This window comes from Monodon monoceros, unplaced genomic scaffold (assembly GCF_005190385.1).
Source record: "Monodon monoceros isolate NGI ecotype Baffin Bay Population unplaced genomic scaffold, NGI_Narwhal_1 Super_Scaffold_5, whole genome shotgun sequence".
Lineage (NCBI taxonomy): Eukaryota > Metazoa > Chordata > Mammalia > Artiodactyla > Monodontidae > Monodon > Monodon monoceros.
Genome location: NW_021703782.1, coordinates 106,431,608 through 106,451,349, shown reverse-complemented (window position 1 = coordinate 106,451,349; position 19,742 = coordinate 106,431,608). Strand labels below are relative to the sequence as shown.

Below are 19,742 nucleotides of genomic sequence, written 5' to 3'. Positions count from 1 at the left end.
TGTATCTGTCCCCAACCCCACGCACCTGGTACGGGCAGGGTGTCCTGCCAAAGTCAGCTGGGCTGCCTGTGGAGAGCGGAGGGACTCTGGCCCTGAGGAAGACACATGTGAAGCCCCAAACAGAGATGCCAAGGGTGGGAGAGGCTACCCAGCCTGTGGGTGCGGTGCTTCATGGCCTGGCTGACCTGCGGTGGTCACTGCGGGAGGCGGGTACTGAGGTGGTGTCCGTTTTGCAGATGACGGAACAGGCTCGGGGAGCACGTGCCACACCATGGGGCAAAGCCTCGGGGAGCAAGGAGTAGAGCCCAGCCCGTGGGGGAGTGGGTGTCACCCGAGGCCTGGCTGCTCCTTGGGACCCCGGCAAGGCCGGCAGGGTGGGGTATTGCCAGGGCAGGGGTGCACGAGTGTCCCTTCAGGGACCTCAAGCAGGAGGACCAGAAGAGAATCCCACCTCAACAGCACAGAGGCCTTGCTCTGCAGCTGGGGAGCGGGGCGGGCCCCTGGTGTCCGCAGGCTGGGTCTCAGGAAGCAGGGCCCGCAGCAGGAGCTGAGCGTGCCCTGTGTGAGCAGCGCTAGGGCGGAGCTGCACCGACCCAGCCGGGGGCAGGCAGGGAAGGGAGACAGTGATGCAGGCCAAGGACACTGCAGTGACACACACCCAGGACTCCTGAAACTCAAGTTCTAAGAACTGTATGGGTCTGACTGTAAGTCAGGATTTTTTCCCAAAACGTTATCCTTCAAAAGTGAGGTCATTCCGTTGCATTTGAGTTGCTATAGGTTTCATAACACAGAGGCTCACTCAGTTCTTGAGGACAGCAAAGTACTGTTTGGGGAAGACACATTTAGCACCTAAAACAGCCCCAGTCAGTGTTAGATGGAATGCTTAGAGGTCCCCTGGTGGAGCTTCTGGGGGAAAAAAGTCAAAAGAACGATGAAGATGTAGTAATTATTCCTGAGGGTGTGACCTGTGGCCTCACACTTTGCAAGTGTTGAATGCAGGACAAGCACGTGTCTTACGGGTCTCTGGACATGAGGGGAGGTAAGTTTTGGGGAGGTCACATACCCTACAGGAGCGATTTTCAAAATCCAGCTGTCTGGATGTTACACCAGTACGTTTGGAATAAAATTGAAAGTACAGTGTCACGCATGAAATCCAGAAGGTGCTGCTGTATCCCAAACTGCCTGTCTAGTGGACCCAGGAGAACTAGGTCAGCAGACCCAGAGGTTGCCCAGGGACAACCAGACCCTGATGCGAATGATGCAGATGAAGAACTTTTTTTTTTTTTTTTTGCAAAATGAGTGAAGAAGAACTGTCCTCAATTTATATATTTTGTGTAATACAGCATTTGAAATTTGAGAATAATAAAATAATAAACATTACTTGGCTTTTACCTAGGTCCTCTAAAAGTTTGTCCGGGTTGGCATGAACTTGATTTTGCTCTCTCCATTGGGAAAGTGCAGTGGCTGGAATCAAGGGCAGGCCTGGAGCAGAGCCCCAAGGTTGAGTGAGGGCTGAACGCCATGGGCCAAGTTAAAGGCTTGGGTTTTATCCCAAGACACTGAGGACGATGTTTTAGGAAGATGCTGAGGAATGGATTGAAGGGCCCTGATGGGTGGGGATGAGGGCAACCTGCCAGGAGGCTTTGCTGCTGCTGAGCAGGGGGCAGTGGGCTGGGACCCAGACTGGCCTGGAAGGCAGAGAAAGTGGCTATTTCAAAAGACACTGGCAAGGTGGAGTGAGCAGGGCTTGGTGACCAACTGAGTGGGAAAAGGAGTTGGGCAACCCACAGGTGGGGTGCTGGGCAGCTCTCTGAGAGCCCAACCAGGGTGAACGTGTGGGTGAGTGCCAACTGGGGTAAAAAGCAGCGTTTACCCGGGATTCAGGGAAACCTCAGGGCTCATGAGACGGCCCCGTCCTCTCTTGCTGCATCCTGGATTTCCTCTGACCTCCAGTTTTTCTCTTTAACTATGTCTAGTCTGCTGTTAAATCTACCTACTGAGTTCTTGTTTTTTAGCTATCATATTTTCCAGTATTCATTGAAAAATCTGCCAGGGTTCACGTTATAGTTTCCTGTTCTCTGCAGATACACATACATATACACACATACATACATACATACATACATATACATATGTTTATTTCTGGCTGCCTTGGGTCTTCATTGCTGCGTGCGGGCTTTCTCCATTTGTGGTGCGTGGGCTTCTCATTGAAGTGGCTTCTCATGGAGCACGGGCTCTAGGCGTGTGGGCTTCAGTAGTTGCAGCACGCAGGCCCTAGAGTTCATGGGCTTCAGTAGTTGCTGTGCGTGGGCTCAGTAGTTGTGGCTCGCAGGCTCTAGAGCGCAAGCTCAGTGGTTGTAGCACACGGGCTTAGCTGCTCCATGACATGTGAGATCTTCCCGGACCAGGGATCAAATCTGTGTCCCCTGCACTGGCAGGTGGATTCTCAACCAGTGCACGCCCAGCGAAGTCCTGCAGGTATTTTCAAGTTTGTCCCTTACTTCTTTAAAAAAGTAAAACAACTTAAAATCTGTGCCCGATCATTCCAGCACCTGAAGTATGTGTGGGTTTGTTTCTAATACTTGTTTCCAGCTAGTTCTCAAGGATGGTGGTGATTCCTTTCCTACCTGGTCATCTTTGTCTATATTTTGTTCACGGTAATTTCTTAAAACTGTATAAATAATTGAAGTCTAGCATGAAGGTTCCTTCTTCCAGAGATTTGCTTGCTTCTGCCACATGTCTGGGATGAAGTCACCTTAACTAAATGTCCAGGTTGTATGGACCGTGGTGGGGAACCCAAACCCAGCCTTCGAGCGCATGTGAGGATGGGATTACTTCTGATTCGCCTGAGGGTGAAGCTGTTATGAATCTCAGGTTAATGAATTAAAGAAGGGTTAGAACCCCCATATTGGACCCCTGAAATGGCTTGTGTTCTTTTCACTCCTACAAGGCATCCAAAACCCAGGTCAGTTTGCAGTTATTTCTTCCAAAGCACGATACTCACCTGTCCGCACACTAAAGAAGCACTGAATTCAGCAGGAGTGGAGGTCTTTATCCCGGCAGAGACTTGAGAAGGACATGCTGGTTGTCCCCAGTCTTCAAGGGCTGTCACATGAAGGAGAAGCTAGGCTTACTGAGAGCAGAGCCAGCCAGTGCCACAGGGGGAGGTAGACTGGGACTAAAAAAACTCAATGGAAGGGAGCTGTCCTCAGAGCCCAGTGGGGTATGTCACAGAGGCCATTCCAACCCTGGCTCTGGGGGCTGGAGGGGACTAGGTGTCTTGGAGACGCGCACGATCTTCCGGTCTTAACCATGCCCTTGCCCCTCGGGTCGTGTGTCCGCACAGCCACGTCCCCGGCTCCTCCCATCAGCTCAGTCAACATGTTCAAGCTGCCAGAGTTGAAGATTTTATTTTAAAACAATAGTAAACAATTTTCATTGATTTTTCTTAAGTCAAACCACCTCACACTTGGCTTATCTCAGGCAAAAAGTAAAAAATAAAAATGAGAAGGGAAGGAAAGGAAAATGTGGGGACTGACCAACCTTCCCCAGAAACAGGCCCCTGGTCCTGGCATCTGGAATGGCTTTGGACACTGTCTTTAGCAAATGAGAAAAGAAAGCACCAAAATATTGTGCTTCAGCAGCAGATTAGCAACCTCCACAAAGAAAAGGCGGCGGGGGCGGGAGGGGGGTCGGGCCCGGAACACAGGTCCCGAGCAGCCTGGTTCAGTTCTAGAAGCTTCCAAGTCTGGACGCATCTCCTCTCCACAGCTCCATTTCAAAGCGGCTTCAAGATTGGGAGGAGTCGTCCTCCGAGCTGGGCAGTGGGGATCTGTGAGCCACACCCCAGACACAGGTTTGGGGTGACCCAAGCAGGTTCCCAGCCTCTCGGAGGGGGGTCGGGAAGGACAAGGAATGCTCAGAGCACACAGAGGGGAGGGAAGGGTGGGGACAGTAGGCACCGCTGCCCCACTCCTCTCACCAGCTCCTGTTTCCTCTGCATTTTGTTCGGGTGGAGATGAAGACGACCCAGTAGCGGACGCAGGACAGGAAAGAGCTGTAAACAGCTTGGGTTTGCTCACCCACAGGCGCAGGCTCTTTCATCAGAAAGGGACCGCTGTCTTGGGGACAGGGAACCAGAGAAAGCCCTTGTGGTGCAGGGTCGATGCGGGTAGGACACAGCGATGGCAGCGCAGACCCCTGCTCTCTCTGGGCCTGGCTCCCACACGGGAAACACTGACCGAGGTTCTGGAATGGCGTTGGCGGCAGGGGGGGCATGGGAGTGCTCCCTCCTCCTGGGTCCCCAGGCCGTCTCTCGGGCCCAGGGCAAAGGGCCTGGGAAGCTGACCTGGGCTCCTCGGTACGCAGGGCAGCCCCCGCAGAGCTGGGTCTTCCAGTCCCTCTCCAAAATCCCATCTGCCTTTGACAAAACCAAAAAATAAATAGTGTGCATTTTTCACGCCACCTACATTTCCTGGCCCTGTGGCCAGAGATTCAAGCCCTCCTTCTCTACCTCATGCCCCAGTGCCCACGTCAGGGGCACTTTCCGCCCAACTGGGGGCTGGCAGCAGCACTGTGAGGGTCTCTGGCTGTGAGGCCCCCCGGCAACAGGCCCTCCAGGGTCCTGGCTGAGGGGCTGGCTCAGCCCTTTGGTCCACCTTGTTCATTAAAATTAGAATAAGAAAAAAAAAGGCTCCACTCGGTGACTTGGGTCTGTAGAGGTCTCTGCTTCGTCCCTCTGTCTGTCATTCCATCCACCCTGCAAGGCATCGTGCAGGCCAGATCTGGAGGCTGGAGACAGCCACACTCACCGGTCACTGCAGTTTCGTCCCCAGCTTGCGCTGTCTGTTCCTGCAAAGTGGGGGTGGGGGTCAGATGAGGCGACTCCTGGCGTCCAGTGACTCGCCCCTCAGCTGTCTCCTTCCTCCCCACAATCCCATCAGAATGAGTGTCCACTCCCAGTAGCCCCAGTGGTTGGCTCAAGCTGGGCCAATCACAGCTCCTGCCCTGGGACCTGGGACTTGGGGCCTAGAGAGGGTCAATGTCTCTGCTGGGCCTGTATCACAGGTGCTCAGCTCTGGAGTCCAAGTGCAGCCAGGAGGCCGGGGCAGGGGCAGGGGCCAGGATGGGAGAACAGAGGCAAGAGGGACCTGGCTGGATTCCAGTAATCATGGGCAGTTCCCACTTATAGATAAGCCAGCATAAGTGGGGTTCTGTTACCATCAACCTAAACAGACAAGAAGGTAGTGAGTTCTCCATTTGGGATATACATAAGCAAAGGTAGGAGCACTCCTGATACAAGTTATCGAGTGGATCTGAGTACCTGACTTGGGCGTGTGGCGATACCTACGACAGGCTCAGGAGCCTGAGGGAAGCAGGGGCAGCCCCGTTCCCTGGAGGGCCTGGCTCCTCGAGAGACCCCACTGAAATTCAGAAACCTAACTGTCCCCACAGGTCCTGTGTGATGCAGCCCCAGCCTCGTGCCATGGCCAGCCCCCTTCTTCCCTGGGCTCCAGCCACACCTGCCTCTGTCTGTTTGGTGGACTCCTCAAGCTTCCTGTTCTCAGAAGCTTTGCACAAGCTGTTCCCTATGCTGAGAGCACGCTCCCTGCTAAACCCCAACTTGGACAGTCCCGCTTTCTCTCTGCTCAGACCTGTCATAGCGGCCAGCCAGCCCAACCACACACCCTCACAGCACGCTGCTGTCACGAGCTCTCAAGCCCGAGGCACTTGTTGCACAGGTAGGTGCCTCATTCCTCGTGTCCCCCCTGCCGGCCACTGCCGTCCACGGCCTGGCACAGAGCAGGTGCACATGGAAGTTTGGGTACATCAAGGTGGGTGGCGGCCAGCCGGGAGGGGCGGGGCCGCTCTGGGAGCCAGGTGGAGAGCCTGGGCCAGCTGGGGCCTTCCGCCAATAACAGGATTGCCTGCCCTAACCCCTCAAATCCCCTTTCCTCAGGATCCAGGGCTTTACCCTTAAGTTCGTTAGGATAATTGGGACCATGATGCCCTAGACACACTTCCCGGCTGCTGTGACCCCGCCCTGTGGTTCCTCTCACCAGGAACCCAGGGCTCCTCAGGAAACCTCCCAGGCTTGTGCTGGAGCCCAACCTCACCTCGGCTCCCCTCTGAACCTGGGAAGGAGCCAGGCCTTCCCGACCCCACCTGGCACCCCACCCAGGATTTGGGGTGCGTGGAGAGCTGAGTCAGAAGAAGCCTCCAAAGCCGGCTTTGCCCTGACTGGCTGTGCAAACACGGGTGCCCCTAACTCACCACACCTCAGTTTACCCCTCCAGAGGAAAGTGTCTGAGCTAAACAGTCCCAAGGGGGGTCAACACACAGGCCCCCAGAGAATCCTGGCTGCCCAGCTCTCTGGTTCCGGGCCACAGAGGTTAAAAGCATGGCCCTGGGGCTTCCCTGGTGGCGCAGTGGTTGAGAGTCCGCCTGCCGATGCAGGGGACACGGGTTCGTGCCCTGGTCCGGGAAGATCCCACGTGTTGCGGAGCAGCTAGGCCGGTGAGCCATGGCCGCTGAGCCTACGCGTCCGGAGCCTGTGCTCCGCAAGGGGAGAGGCCGCAACAGTGAGAGGCCCACATACCGCAAAAAAAAGAAAAAAAAAAAAAAAAAGAAAGAAAGCATGGCCCTGGGCTCAACAGCCTAGGTTCCCAGCCCAGCTCCCACACCCACGATCTGCAAACTCTTAGTCAAGTGATTGCTCTCCTCCCCTCTCTGAGCCTCAGTTTTCTCATCTGTAAAATGGGGTCCAGGGGAGGATTCACTGAGGCAGTACAAGAAAAGTGCTTAGGCAAGTGCCCGGCTCTCAGGCAGCCTTCCAAAACTGGGGGCGGCACTGACTGAGGGATGTGCCCCACTGAGCCACGACCCAGTGATTGCTATCCCCTTGACTCACCTGGCTTCTGCCCGGGTTACCGTGTACTCAAACCAGAGTACGTTGGGAATGAGGCTCGTGTCTCGGATTAGGAAGAACTCAGAGATAGGCCTGGAGAGACAGACACCCGGAAATCCAGGACCATATCAGGACATGAGTCTGTCACCAAGCCAGACTCTCCCACCAGTGCCTGGGGCCGGTGATGCACCCTCTCCCCACCACTTTGCCTGGCCTGTGCAAGACCCAGATGTGTCGCCTGTGTGACGCTCAGGCAGGTCCAATGCCCCAAGGCACACACAGCCCAGAAGGACACATGCTGCTTTCCAAGTCCCTGAGAGGCCAGGCAAGGACAGAGGCTGGCATCTTGGCTTCTGGGCTGAGAAAACGCCTGGGGGAGATGGAAGCCAGACGAGCGGGGCCTGCAGCCCTATGCCCACCAGAGGCCTGGGCACTAGGGCCCTCCCAGGGAGACTGAGGCTGGGGTCAGGACGCCTGGGTCCTCCCACTGATGGCCCCTTCGCAGGAAGGGGCACGGGCCATAGTGCCCGGGAAGGTGGGGGGAGCGGGGGACAGCAGCAGGGGCAGGAGGCAGTTACCAGGCTGCTATCCTAGGGAACAGGGGGGTGAGGACCTCCTGCGTGAAGACGAACCAGGCGATGGCCATGAGGCCTCCAGCGATGCCCCCATAGAGCACCTGGCTCCAGGTGTGGTACAGCAGGTAGACCCTGGGCCAAGGACAGAGGGAAGTTCATGAGAGCCAGCCAGAGACAGTCCTGCACAGCCTCCCTGCACACCTGAGTGCCAGCTTCCCTGGACCTCTGCACACACACGGGAGACATACACAGACGGGACCCTGTGACCACATGGACTCAGAGCTACTTCTAGAAGGAGGCAAGGGGTTGGACCCCAGCAGCTGCTCCCCTGACTCTAGAAGTGAAGGGATGGCTCAGGTAGGATTTGCCTCCCTTCTGTCCAGCCCTTGAACTTGGAGTTTGTCTGCAAGGGGCTGCTCCAGGACATTGGGAACAGATGGCTAACCCTAGAACCTTGGGCCCAACCAAGAGGAGAGAGCAAGGACTGGGTTGGAAGGGCCAGCTGGAGCCCTGGCCCTTTAAAATGAGAGGACTGGAGCTTCCCTGGTGGTGCAGTGGTTAAGAATCCACCAATGCAGGGGACACGGGTTCGAGCCCTGGTCCGGGAAGATCTCACATGCTGCGGAGCAACTAAGCCTGTGCGCCACAACTACCAAGCCTGCGCTCTAGAGCCCATGAGCCACAACTACTGAGCCCGCGCGCCTAGAGCCCGTGCTCCGCAGCAAGAGAAGCCACCGCAAGGAGAAGCCTGCGCACCGCAACGAAGAGTAGCCCCCGCTCGCTGCAACTTGAGAAAGCCCTCATGCAGCAATGAAGACCCAACGCAGCCAAAAATAAATAAATAAAAATAAATAAATAAAATAAAATGAGAGGCCTGGGACCCCCTTTGCAGCCCTGCTCTACAGGCTCTGGGACTCGGGTCCACAGCGAGGTCCAACAGGGACCAAGTAAGCAGCTGGACCCCAGTGGGCAGGGCGTGGGGCAGGGGCTCTACCTCCCTCTGTACCTGCTATAGGAGACTAGAAACGCCACGGTGAGGAGACCCAGGGAGAGTACATGCCTCCACAGCAAGTCCAGGAACCTGGCGTTGTTCGTTTGGTGCATTCTGGGAAAACAAGCCTGTTAGGTGGCCTCGGCCCACAGCCTGGGGCCCAGGCCTCCCACACAGCCCCGGCCCCAGCCACATGCTCCCTGGGCACCTTCTGCCTTGGCTGCAGCTCCTCCCACCCACAGTAGAGGCCAAGCCCTAAATGGCATCCAAAGGGCTTGCAGCAAGTCCCTGGCAGAGGCCAGCCTGGGCCAGTTCAGGGCCACCCCAGCCAGGGCAGAAGCTCACCTTAAATACAGAAAAAGGAAGGAATAGACGGAGAAGAACCACATAAACTGGGAATGGCTGGAGGGCATCCCGTACTTGGTGCCCACTGCCGTGTGGGGACCTGGTGAAGACAGAGAACAGGGCATGATGGGAGGATGCAGGCCTCCCAGTAATGCCCTAACCTGGGGGACCCGCAGACCCCCAAGGCCTGGGCCCTACCTCCACAGGGCCGTGGCTCCTGGATGACGTGTTTGATCAGCCAGTTGACCCCCTCGTTCAGTGCCAAGCCCCCAAGGAACGAGATCTGCTGGGAAGATGCATGGTCAGCAGGGCCTCTGTGTGCTTGCTGGCCGCCGCCCAGCCCAAAGGCCGTGGCCGCCCACTGAACCTCCAGCCCCGTGGACAACCTGCAACCAGCCAGGAGGCTCCACACACCTCAAGAAAGGTGGAAGCAGGGAAGGGAAGGCAAAGCCCCTGGGAAGGAATGGTGAGGCCCCTCCTCCCTGGGGTGGGAGTGACTCACTCACCGTGTGCAGCTCCCGCTTGAATATGATGAGGGTCACAAAACCAACGATGACAAATATGGGGCTGAGGCTCAGGTAGGCAAGGAGATGGCCAGAGAGATCACCTGGGCAAGGCAGGGAGAACAGGATGAGGACAGAGCGCAGCCATCGAAGAGGGCCTGGGCCCCAGCAAGCCAAGTAGAGCCTCAGTCAGAGAGGTGGTCCCAGCAGGGCCCGGAGCGCAAGGCCAGGTGGCTGGGAGTGCCTCAGCCTTCCAAGCTCACCACTCGTCCTCAGTCACGGGCACAGCGTGTTTACTAAGCACTCAGGTTCACAGATGGTGAGTTTAAAGCAGTGCCTTCACTCTCCCTGTTCTACAGATGACGACACTGAGTCCCACAGGGGCTGCATGATTTGTCCAAAGTCACACAGCCAAAAAGAGGTAGGATCTGACTAAAATCCAAGTCTCTAGCCTGGTCCAGGTGCTACACCCACTATCCCACCAAAGCGGATATCTGAACCTGGCTTGGTCTGACCCCAGAGGCTGGGCCCTGTCCCAGGAGGCAGCCTGGCGGGCACATGGATGCCTCTGGAACGCAGTGCTGTGCGGAGACCGACCCAGCCAAGCCCTGGGCCTCCAGGGCAACCTGGTATTCTCTGAACACCGCACAGACTTGGGTCTACACTGCGGACTCTGACGGGGACCAAGGCTGGGGGTGCGGGGGAAGCTCCGTTGCCCACTATGGCCACCCGCTGCAGTAACAGCTTCTCACTGCCTCTCTACTGGCAAAAAAATTGGCTACCTATTGACTACCTGCTTTTTACCCCCTAATAGGTCGCCCCACCACCAGCCTGGCCTCACACAGGCAGCAGGAAGGTACCCACCCAAGGCCGAGCCCAGATTCCAGGCTGAAGGGATGGGCACACACCTGGCCTCCCCCACACCTACCCAGGGTAGGGCTGGCTTTGAACTGGCCTGGGAGAACAGGCCAGCAACATAGGTCCAAATGCTAGTACTGCCATAGGCCCCCTGGATGACACTGGGTGAGGCCCTTCCTTTTTCTGGGGTTCTGTCTCCTCATCCACACAGTGGCCTGGCCCCCTCCAGCCCTGAGATTCTGGGTCTCTCAGCTGTCCAGCTGATGCCCAGGACACTGGGTCATCAGGAGGACAGGAAATGGCTGGCGCCCCCAAACCCTTGGCCATCTCCATGGCCTGTCTCACAGCAAGCGCCACCTTTGGGCCTTCCTGCAGTTGCTGTCAGCAACTCTGGCTTCACCATCCTCTGATCTAAGCCCCCCGGTGGCTCTCTCGGCCCTTAGGATAAGTCCCACCTCAATCCAGCTCATCAAGCCCTGCAGTCCTGGCCCTGCTTCCCTCCCACCTTCTGCTCCAGTTCCAGGAACCAAATTCTAGTTCCCTGAACGCACCATGCTCTGTCCTACTTCTGGACCTTTGCACACACTGTTTCCCCCACCTGGGATGCTGTCTGGGTTAACTCAACATAAATTAAGTACCCACCACAGTGGGGAAAAAAAAAAAAATCACACTCCTGCCATTGCAGAGCTCTCAGAATCTGTAACCAGGGCATCATTCAGGACACCACTCATTAGTGGAGCTATCCGGCCTGCATCTGTCTCTCCCCCTAGAAAGTAGGCGCCATGAGTGCAGGGATGGGGTCTCTACACCCCACTCAATTCCCCCAAGCCCAGCACAGCGCCTGGCACTTAACTGGGCTCTAAAATGATGTTAAATGAATGGAAAATGGATGAAGGAAGCAGGGCCCGTGTGATGAGGGGCACGAAGGAGAAGTGCAGGGGGTCACAGAAGAGTTAGCAGGGGCACTAGACCTTGAGAGAGGCCCCCAGGTTCAGCCAGGTCTCTCCTCCAGGCACCCACAGTCCCTGCAAAGGGCCCCTCATCACAGCCTGCGTCATGCCGCTCACGTCTGCCAGCCTCCTCCTTCTCGCCGTGAGCACCCAGAGAAGTACTCCCAGGCCAGGGAGGGGAAATCATGAAGGTGCTGAGGACTTAAGCAGGTCCCTTCCCCACTCCAGGCCTTGGTTTCCGTCCTGTAAAGTGGGCTTTTTTTTTTTTTCACAGTCTGGGAGTTCAGGGACATATTGGTTTGTTCACCGTTCAAAATACAGAGCGAGCCCAGGGCCTGGCATTCAGGAGGTGCTCAGTGGATACCAGCTGAATGAAGGATGAGTGAATGGCGGGGAGGCAGGCAGACAGTAGGGCCCAACAGCTGCAGGGCTACCCCATCCCCAGTATAACCCAGAACACCTAGGGTCCAAGTTTCCTGGCATCCAGTCCTGGGACCCTCAGCAGGGCCAGGTTCTCATGTCTCTGCATGAGTAGGCCCTTCCTGGGGCAACCAGGGCTCAATGAGGGGGCCCCCAGCCTCACCCAACACCCAACCATCCTACACATAGATGGCAGGGTGGGCTTGAGAGGGTCCTGGGAAGGTGGGATCATGTTAATTGCAGTTATTTCTTCAATGTTTACTGTGTGCAAGGCACTGCGCTCAGCATTTCTCACATCTCCTATTTCTGATTCTCACGTCACCACTAGAAGGGAGGCACTGTGATTAGTTCCACTTTAGAGAGGCACAGAGAGGTGAAGTCACTTGCACAAGGCCTCGGCCTGAACTCTGACCCCAAGGCCCAAGCTCTGCACCACTCTACTAAACGGCCTCCAGAACGCTCACTAAAGGACCTCACGGATGGAAAACGCTGAGCTTCTGGAGCTGTGTCTGATGGGAAGCTCCAGAAGTTAACATCCCAGAGGCTGCCTGACCCCTCACAGGGTTCCCTGAGTTGTAGAGCAGTGCCCCCTACCCAGGGCGTGGCATCAGAAGTACTCAAACAACGAAGAGCTGCCCGGCCTCGATTTGCACACTCCCAGCAATGGGGAGCTCTTTCTTCCGGGCAGCCCAAAAGCACTGTTTGAAGGAAAAAGGCACTCCCTACACGCCGAGGAGAGAGTTCAGCCTCTCCGGCTCCGGGAAGGGCGGGGAAGAAGAGCCCAGGTCCAGGCCAGTGATCCGTTCCCGCCTCACGCACACCACCGCCCCATTACAGCCCACCGGCGCCCCAGGACCCAGTGGAGCACCCCGGCCGCGCAGCCGCAGAGTGCGCGAGCGAGCGGCTCACAATTTCGCCCAGCTCATCGCCACACCACTGCGCCTGCGCAGCGCGCGCGCCGGCCGAACCCTCCGTGTCTCACTATTTGACAGTTCCCACCCCGGTCCCCCGGCGCCCCCTCTGCGGGCTTGCGCCGGCCGGAGCGCCCGGCACTGACCGGCCGGCCCCAGGAAGGCGTCCTCGAAGCCGGGGTTGTCTTTTACCTGCAGGATATTCGACGTGGGTGAGGGTCACCGGCCGCCATGAAGCGGGGAGCGAGCACTGTCCGTCCGCTGCCATCTTACCCGGAGACCGGGCTTCGCCGAGCAGCCAATAGGGAGCCAGGGGGGCGGTGGTCCTGACCTATCACGCCGGGGGAGGTGCCGCGCACCCAATCGGAGGCCGATACAGGTAGCGGCGCAGCCATTCACCGTGCAGGCCGTGGGGCAGGCCCGAGCGGCGAATCAGGAAGCAGGGCCCCTAGGAGCCTGCGAGCCGGCCAAGACGGCGCCCAATCCGGGACGAGCGCAGGTAGGTGGCTAACCAATCATAGAAAAGGAGGGCTTCAGCACACAACAGAGAGTAGAACAGCCAATCAGAAGGTGAGGCCGGCTCGCGGTGTGGGCAGGGCGGGCCAATCACCCGCTAGCTTGGGGGGCGTGTTGAACTTTGGTGGGAGCTTTGGTTTGGTGGGGACGTGTACCGAGTGAAGGCTTCCTCGATACCGGGAGCCAGCCCGGGGTCGACAGGACTTGAGCTCCTGTCAGAGTGCATGCTCGAAGCGGGGAGGCAACCTCGGCACTATGGAGTCTGAACTCACCTACTTTTAGTTATGAGTTAACTGAGGCCAGAGACCCAGAGGGGACTTATTTTCCTTTGCCCTTTACTGACTGGCAACGGAGCAAGTCACACAAAACTGACAACCTTTCCATTAAAGGTTGGGGGTGGGATGGGGGAAGGAACTCCCGGGTCGGGGCTCACAGTCGGCCCCCTGAATGCTTTATGGAAGCTTAACTGATGTCGAGTGGAGGCGTAATTGAAATTAAAAGACTCCGTCCCTCATTTCATTCAGTTAACACAGATTTATTGATTCAATCCCATTTATGCTGCTTAATGAGGCATCTTGGGAGCATTTTAAACAAGAGGCGGGTTTTCCACCTATACCTCAGTTTTCCCAAAACATTCCTCTCATTGTCCTACAGGCCTTGCATAAATAGCCACACCTTACCACCCACCTCTCCCTCTCCCACCCTCACTCTCTCTCGGGCTAGATTGCAGTGCTTACAGTCAGGTAAAGTGCCGGGCTCCTCCTGTCGTTGAGCCTTTTCACATGCTGTTCCAGTCTGTCTCAGGTGTCTGTCCTCACTTAGAGGTTTCCATGGCCAGGAGAGGGGCCTCCACTGGGCTCCCACAGTTGCATCCCAGTTGCATCCCCTCTCCTACCCCAGCACTGACCACACTGGACTGTAATTGGCTCCTTGTCTGTCTCTCAACAGTAAACAATGGTTCTCTGAATTCATGCAGCGCCGAGATCAGCTTGTAGAAAATGGGCCCTGGATTGATCCAGTAGATCTTGGGTTGCAGCCTTGGAGTCTACATTCTTATGTCCCCTGGGGCTCTGATATAAGTGGTTGCAGCCACAACTGGAGAAGACCTGGGCAGCATGAAGACAGGGCCTGTTATGTATTGGAGACTGGCCCAGGCCGATGCTAGAACAAGTGCCTGATAAATAGCCTAAGTGTTTATGAGAAGTGAGAACACAGCAGAGAATTCCGCTGACTCTGTGAGCCAGCCAGGCAGCAGGAGTGAGTACCATGGGTGGGGCTGAAAGGACTGGGGGGATGATGGTGACTCAGAACCCACCAGCGAGCCAGGAGGGCCCCCAGGACCCCTCAACGGTACTCAGCTTCCCACCCGGCCCAGCCTGGGCTCGTGTGGGTCAGCTGGCCCCATTTCACTGTCACCTGCCCTCAGCTACCTCAGGCACTGCCATTATTAGCCGCTGAGAGGCAGGAGGTGCGAGGAGTGGGCTGTGAGTTTCCCAGAATAGTTCCCTAGGACAGGGACGCCGTCCCGTCTGGCTGCATGGCCCCTCCCTGGTTAGATGGCATTTCATGGATGAGCAGTTAGGCTTGAGAAGCCAAGTCCCTGAAACCCAGGCCTATCCTCTCACCTCAGGGAGAGGGTTCTGGAGGAAGTGTCGGGGTGAGGGACTATAAAATGTGAGGGAGTTGGCTGGGGTGGGCTTTTCCTGGCAGAGGGAACAGCGCAGGATGAAATAGGCAAGAGAGAGGGAGAGGTGAGGTGCTGGGGGAGAGGGGCCTGGCCTCCCAAAACTTGGAGGGCCACTCTTGGTGACTACAGAGGGGATCTTGAAAGGTGACTTTGTCGTTTGGTTCGGTTTTGCCTTTGAAAAAAATTAAAATATAACACTCATACAGGAAAATCCAGAAATCAAATGTGTATAGCTTGATGAAGTTTCACAAACTAAGCACACCTGTGTTAGCAGCCCCCAGATCAAGAACCAGAGCCCCAGGAGCTCCTGACACCCCTTCTCATCACCCCAGGGTGACCACCATCCCATCTGCTAGCACCATACATTAGGTTAGTCTGATCTGTGTACTTTCTATAAGCCAAATGCTACAGTACGTGCTTTTGGGGCGTGGCTCCTTTCCCGGCATTGTGTTTGTGAGATCCATGCTGCGGCCTCTAGTTTTAATTCGTCTACTCTCCCTGTGTAGTGTTCCACGGTGTGAACACACCATGTTTATTGGTTTCTTTTCCATTCAACTCGACTCTTTTTTTTTTTGGCCGCACCACACGGCCTGTGGGATCTTCCCCGACCAGGGGTCAAACCCGTGCCCCCTGCATCGGGAGTGCGGAGTCTTAACCACTGCGCCACCAGGGAAGTCCTTCCATTCAACTCTGCTGGACTTCAGGGTGTTTCCAGGTCTGGGGTGTTAGGAATGGTGCTGCTAGGAACAGCCTTGTGCAGATCTTTGGTGTACAAATGGATGCTTTTCCGATGGCGATGTGCCTAGGAGCCAGTGCAGGGTCCCATGAGATGGGAGAGATGACAGCACAGACCTGCCATGTGGATGAGGAGCTGGGCTGTGCAGGCATGAATGCTGTGAGGGGAACCATGGGAAGCTGAAGGAGCCACCTGCCTCCTCCCTGAGCTGAGGGGTGGACCAGTGATGCCCCTGGTATCTCTCTGAGCATCCTGGGAGGTGCTCCATCCTTAGTCACTCGTCTTAGCTCCACTACAGCCTGGGAGGCAGTTCTTAATGCACCCAGTTTATAGCTGAGGACAGTAAGGCTCTGAGCGTCCCACCGTTTGCCAAGTCAACTGGCTAGTGTGTGACAGAGCCACAACTTGAATCCAGGTCTGCCTGATGGGCAGGCCCAGGTTCTGAACCACCCTGCATCCCATTAACCAAACTGCAGGCTGCCTCCTCCCACTGCCCAGAGGAGTCCTCAGACAAGCCGCAGCTGTCCCGGGCAGGGCAGGCCTTTCACTTTGGCCTCTCCTCTGGAAGGGAGTTCACAGACAGTGCGGCCCCCGGATTAGAGGCACAATGTCTTACTCTGTGCACCACACCCCAGCCACCCTGGCATGCGCTCAAAGTCCCTAGGAAAGAACTCTTCCCCTCTCTGGGCCTGTTTCCCCGAAATGTGTCAGCTGCCACCCTCTAGATTAGAGGTTTGTTCATGCACTTCCGGGACTATTTGAGCTCCTAGGCGGTGCCAGACCACGGCCGTCTGGGCATCAAGGATGAAGGGAGAAAGATGGAGAGGAGCAAGGGTGCCGCCATCGAGAAACTGTCCTTCCCACAGAGGATGTGGGACTCCTGGATCCTAAAGATGCCAGTAAGAAAGACAAATGGTCTCAAAGTAGAAGTGACAGTTTTGGCTTCAAAACCTCTGAAAGGAGCCATTCACTGTCTGTGTCTTAGAATAGAGGCTTCTAGAAGTCAGGGCCTAGCGTTCCAAACACCGTGGAGCCAAGTCCTCGAGACACATTGTCTGGCTCAGTCTCCCAAGCCACAAGCTCCCCTGGTTTGTGGCATGTGCTGATTTCCATGGTGTAAATACTCTCTCCTGTGGCCACTTGCCAGCCACCATCGTGATGGTACTGAACAAGGAGTTAGGAAGAGATGCACAGTCCGCTCTCGCTAGCAGATGGGGTGCAAGCCGGCTCCGGAGCCTCCACCGCTGCCTGTGCAGCACCTGGCGCAGTGCTTGGCACACAGTAGGCGCACAGGAAATACTTGGTGGACAGATGATCCTTCTTCACCTGTCCTGTCCCATTTGCGTACACGCCCTGGGAGCCATTTATATTGTAATCGAAACCACTGTTTACTGAGCACATGATGTGAACCACAGATTGGGCCAAAGACGACACTACGCTACGAGATCTTACCCTCCACACCCCCCTCAGGCTGCACGAGAATCAGTCTCACAGGCGATGCAGCAGAAGCCCTACGGGTTCAGGAGATATGCGTGTCCACGCTGGGGCTGCTGTGTATCCGCTGTATGCACTGGGGCGGTCATCCTCCACTCTCAGTTCCCCCTTTCATCAGCAAGGGGGCTGGCATCAGTTACATACTGCTGTGTAACAAGCCAGTCCCAAACCTAGTGCCTTAAGACCATCACCATTTTATTGTTCAAGATCTGCAACTTGGCTGGCTCAATTCTGCTGGGTCACTCATGCAGCTGGTGACTCGACTGGGCCTGTGTGGTCCAAGGGGGCCTCCCTCAAATCTGACCCTTAGCTGGGGCTGCTGGCCCGGGTGCCGCGTTCTCCTTCACGTGGCCTCCAGCAGAAGAGCCAAGGTTTTCATGGCCGCAAATACTCTCCAAGAGGGCGACCCCAGTGCACCAGAGCTCGCCAAGCCTCTGCTTGCATCACGTCACTCTTGTTCCACTGGCCAAAGCAGGTCACGTGGCCGAGGTCAGAGCTGCTATGGGAGAGGCCTATACAAGGACATGGATTCCAAGAGGCACGATTCGTGGGGGCCGTGACTGTAACAGTCCACCGGCCACCACAGAAATAAGTGGGCCAGGATTCCCCTGAGGGCCTTCCCAGACCTGGTGTCTGGTATTCTGAGCTTCCTGGGACTTGTTATGCTAGAAAGGAAGTTCTCGAAGACTGATTTCAGGGTGGGGGGGGTGGCAAAAGGACCCAGGAGCCAGCTCAAGGGGGCTCCCACTGGGAAAATTTGTGACCATCTGAACATCAGAAAACTGATTGTAACTGATTGTAAATATCAAATAAATAATAACCCACGAGTCCATAGTGGTATTCAAAACGGAAGAGGTAAAACTCTTTGCGGAATGCTATTCAGCAACAGAGAAATAAAATACTGATACATGCCATAAAAGGGATGAATCTCAAAACGTTATTCTACGTACAGAAGCCAAGCACAAAAGATCACATGTTGTGTGACTCCACTTACAGGAAATGTCTGGAAAAGGCAAGTCATGAGAGAAAGTAAATTGGTGGCAGCCTGGGGGCTGGGGGATTCACTGCAGTGGAGCATAAGGGGTCTTTTGGGGTGATGGAAATACTCTAAAACAGGGGTCCCCAACCCTTGGGCGATGGACGGTAGCGGTCCGTGGCCTGTTAGGAACCGGGCTGCACAGCGGGAGGTGAGCAGCGAGCGAGTGAGTGAAGCTTCATCTGTCTTTACAGCTGCTCCCCGTCGCTCGCAGTACCGCCTGAGCTCCATCGCCTGTCAGATCAGTGGCGGAATTAGATTCTCATAGGAGCACGAACCCTACCGTGAACTGCGCATGCGAGGGATCTATGTTGCGCACTCCTTATGAGAATCTAATGCCTGATGATCTGAGGTGGAGTTGAGGCGGTGATGCTAGCGCTGGGGAGCGGCTGCAAATACAGATGAGCAGAGAGGTTTCACTGCACAGAGACTGTAATAAATCAGTTGCTTGCAGACTCATATCAAAACCCTATCAGTGGGCTTCCCTGGTGGCACAGTGGTTGAGAATCCACCTGCCAATGCAGGGGACACGGGTTCGAGCCCTGGTCTCGATCCCACATGCCGTGGAGCAACTAAGCCCGTGCGCCACAACTACTGAGCCTGTGCTCTAGAGCCCACGAGCCACAACTACGGAAGCCCGCGCGCCTAGATCCCGTGCTCCGCAACAAGAGAAGCCACCGCAATGAGAAGCCCACGCACCGCAACGAAGAGTAGCCCCTGCTCGCTGCAACTAGAGAAACTTTTCTATACATTTAAAATTTTCAAAAGCACAGAAAAATTTTAAAACGTACAGTGGTCCCTGCTTATCCAGTTTTGCTTTCTGAGACTGCACTTACCCTCAGTCAACCATGGTCCGAAAATATTACATGGAAAATTCCAGAAATAAACAATTCATAAATTTTAAATTGCGCACCGTTCTGAGTAGCATGATGAAATCTCGTGCCATCTCAAGCCATCCTGCTCTGTCCCCTGGGATGCGAATCATCCCTCTGTCCGGCATACCCATGCTGTATGCAATACCTGCCCTTTAATAGCCATCTGGGTTATCAGAATGACTATCACAGTATCACAGTGCTTGTGTGTGAACAATCCTTACTTTACTAAATGGTCACCCAGCACAAGAGTAGCGATGCTGGCAATCCAGATATGACAGAGAGAAGCTGTCAGGTGCTTCCTTTAAGTGAAAGTTTTCAAGTCAGTTAGGAAAGGAAAAACATCACATACTGAGGTTGCTGAGATCTACAGTAAGAACAAATCTTTTATCCATTAAATTATGAAGAAGGAAAAAGAAATTTGTGCTAGTTTTGCTGTTGCACCTCAAGCTGCAAGTTACAGCCAGTGTGTGATGTGATTAGTTGAGATGGAAAAGGCATTAAATTTGTACAATATTTTGAGACAGACCATATTCACGTAACTGTTATTACAGTATACTGTTATAATTGTTCCATTATTCTTGTCATTGATCTCTTACTGTGCCTGATTTATAGAAATTAAACTTTAGGAATTCCCTGGCGGTCCAGTGGTTAGGACTCCGTGCTTTCACTGCTGAGGGTGTGGGTTCAGTCCCTGGTTGGGGGAGCTAAGATCCCGCAAGCCACGCAGCGTGGCCAAAAAATAAATAAATAAATAAATAAACTTTATCATAGGTATGTGTATATAGGAAAAAACGTAGAATATATAGCGTTCAGTACTACCCATGGTTTCAGACCTCCACTGGGGGTTTTGGAATGTATCCCCCACCCATAGAGGGGATTACTGCACCTTTCAAATAAACTTTGTGATGTCTGACCGCCCATGAAAACTTCTGAACACC

At 55.2% G+C, this 19,742-nt stretch overlaps 1 protein-coding gene across 9 annotated transcripts; it reads right to left on the bottom strand.

Moving 5' to 3' along the window:
* Window positions 1-2,182: 2,182 nt before the first annotated feature.
* On the bottom strand, window positions 2,183-12,750 carry DOLPP1 (dolichyldiphosphatase 1). Of its 9 annotated transcripts, none has more exons than XM_029202439.1 (10): window positions 12,653-12,750; window positions 9,325-9,425; window positions 9,017-9,101; window positions 8,819-8,918; window positions 8,489-8,587; window positions 7,486-7,614; window positions 6,911-7,000; window positions 3,983-4,851; window positions 3,005-3,105; window positions 2,183-2,472 (listed from the first exon to the last, which is right to left on the bottom strand). In XM_029202439.1, the coding sequence occupies exons 1-8, from the start codon at window positions 12,726-12,728 to the stop codon at window positions 4,815-4,817; spliced, it is 717 nt and encodes a 238-aa protein (XP_029058272.1). In that variant the 5' UTR covers window positions 12,729-12,750; the 3' UTR covers window positions 2,183-2,472; window positions 3,005-3,105; window positions 3,983-4,814. The 9 variants fall into 9 exon arrangements, with proteins under 9 accessions (XP_029058272.1, XP_029058269.1, XP_029058268.1 ...); XM_029202436.1 differs by having other exon boundaries at window positions 2,187-2,472; window positions 3,005-3,390; window positions 3,544-4,851; XM_029202435.1 differs by having other exon boundaries at window positions 2,188-2,472; window positions 3,248-4,851.
* Window positions 12,751-19,742: the final 6,992 nt, after the last annotated feature.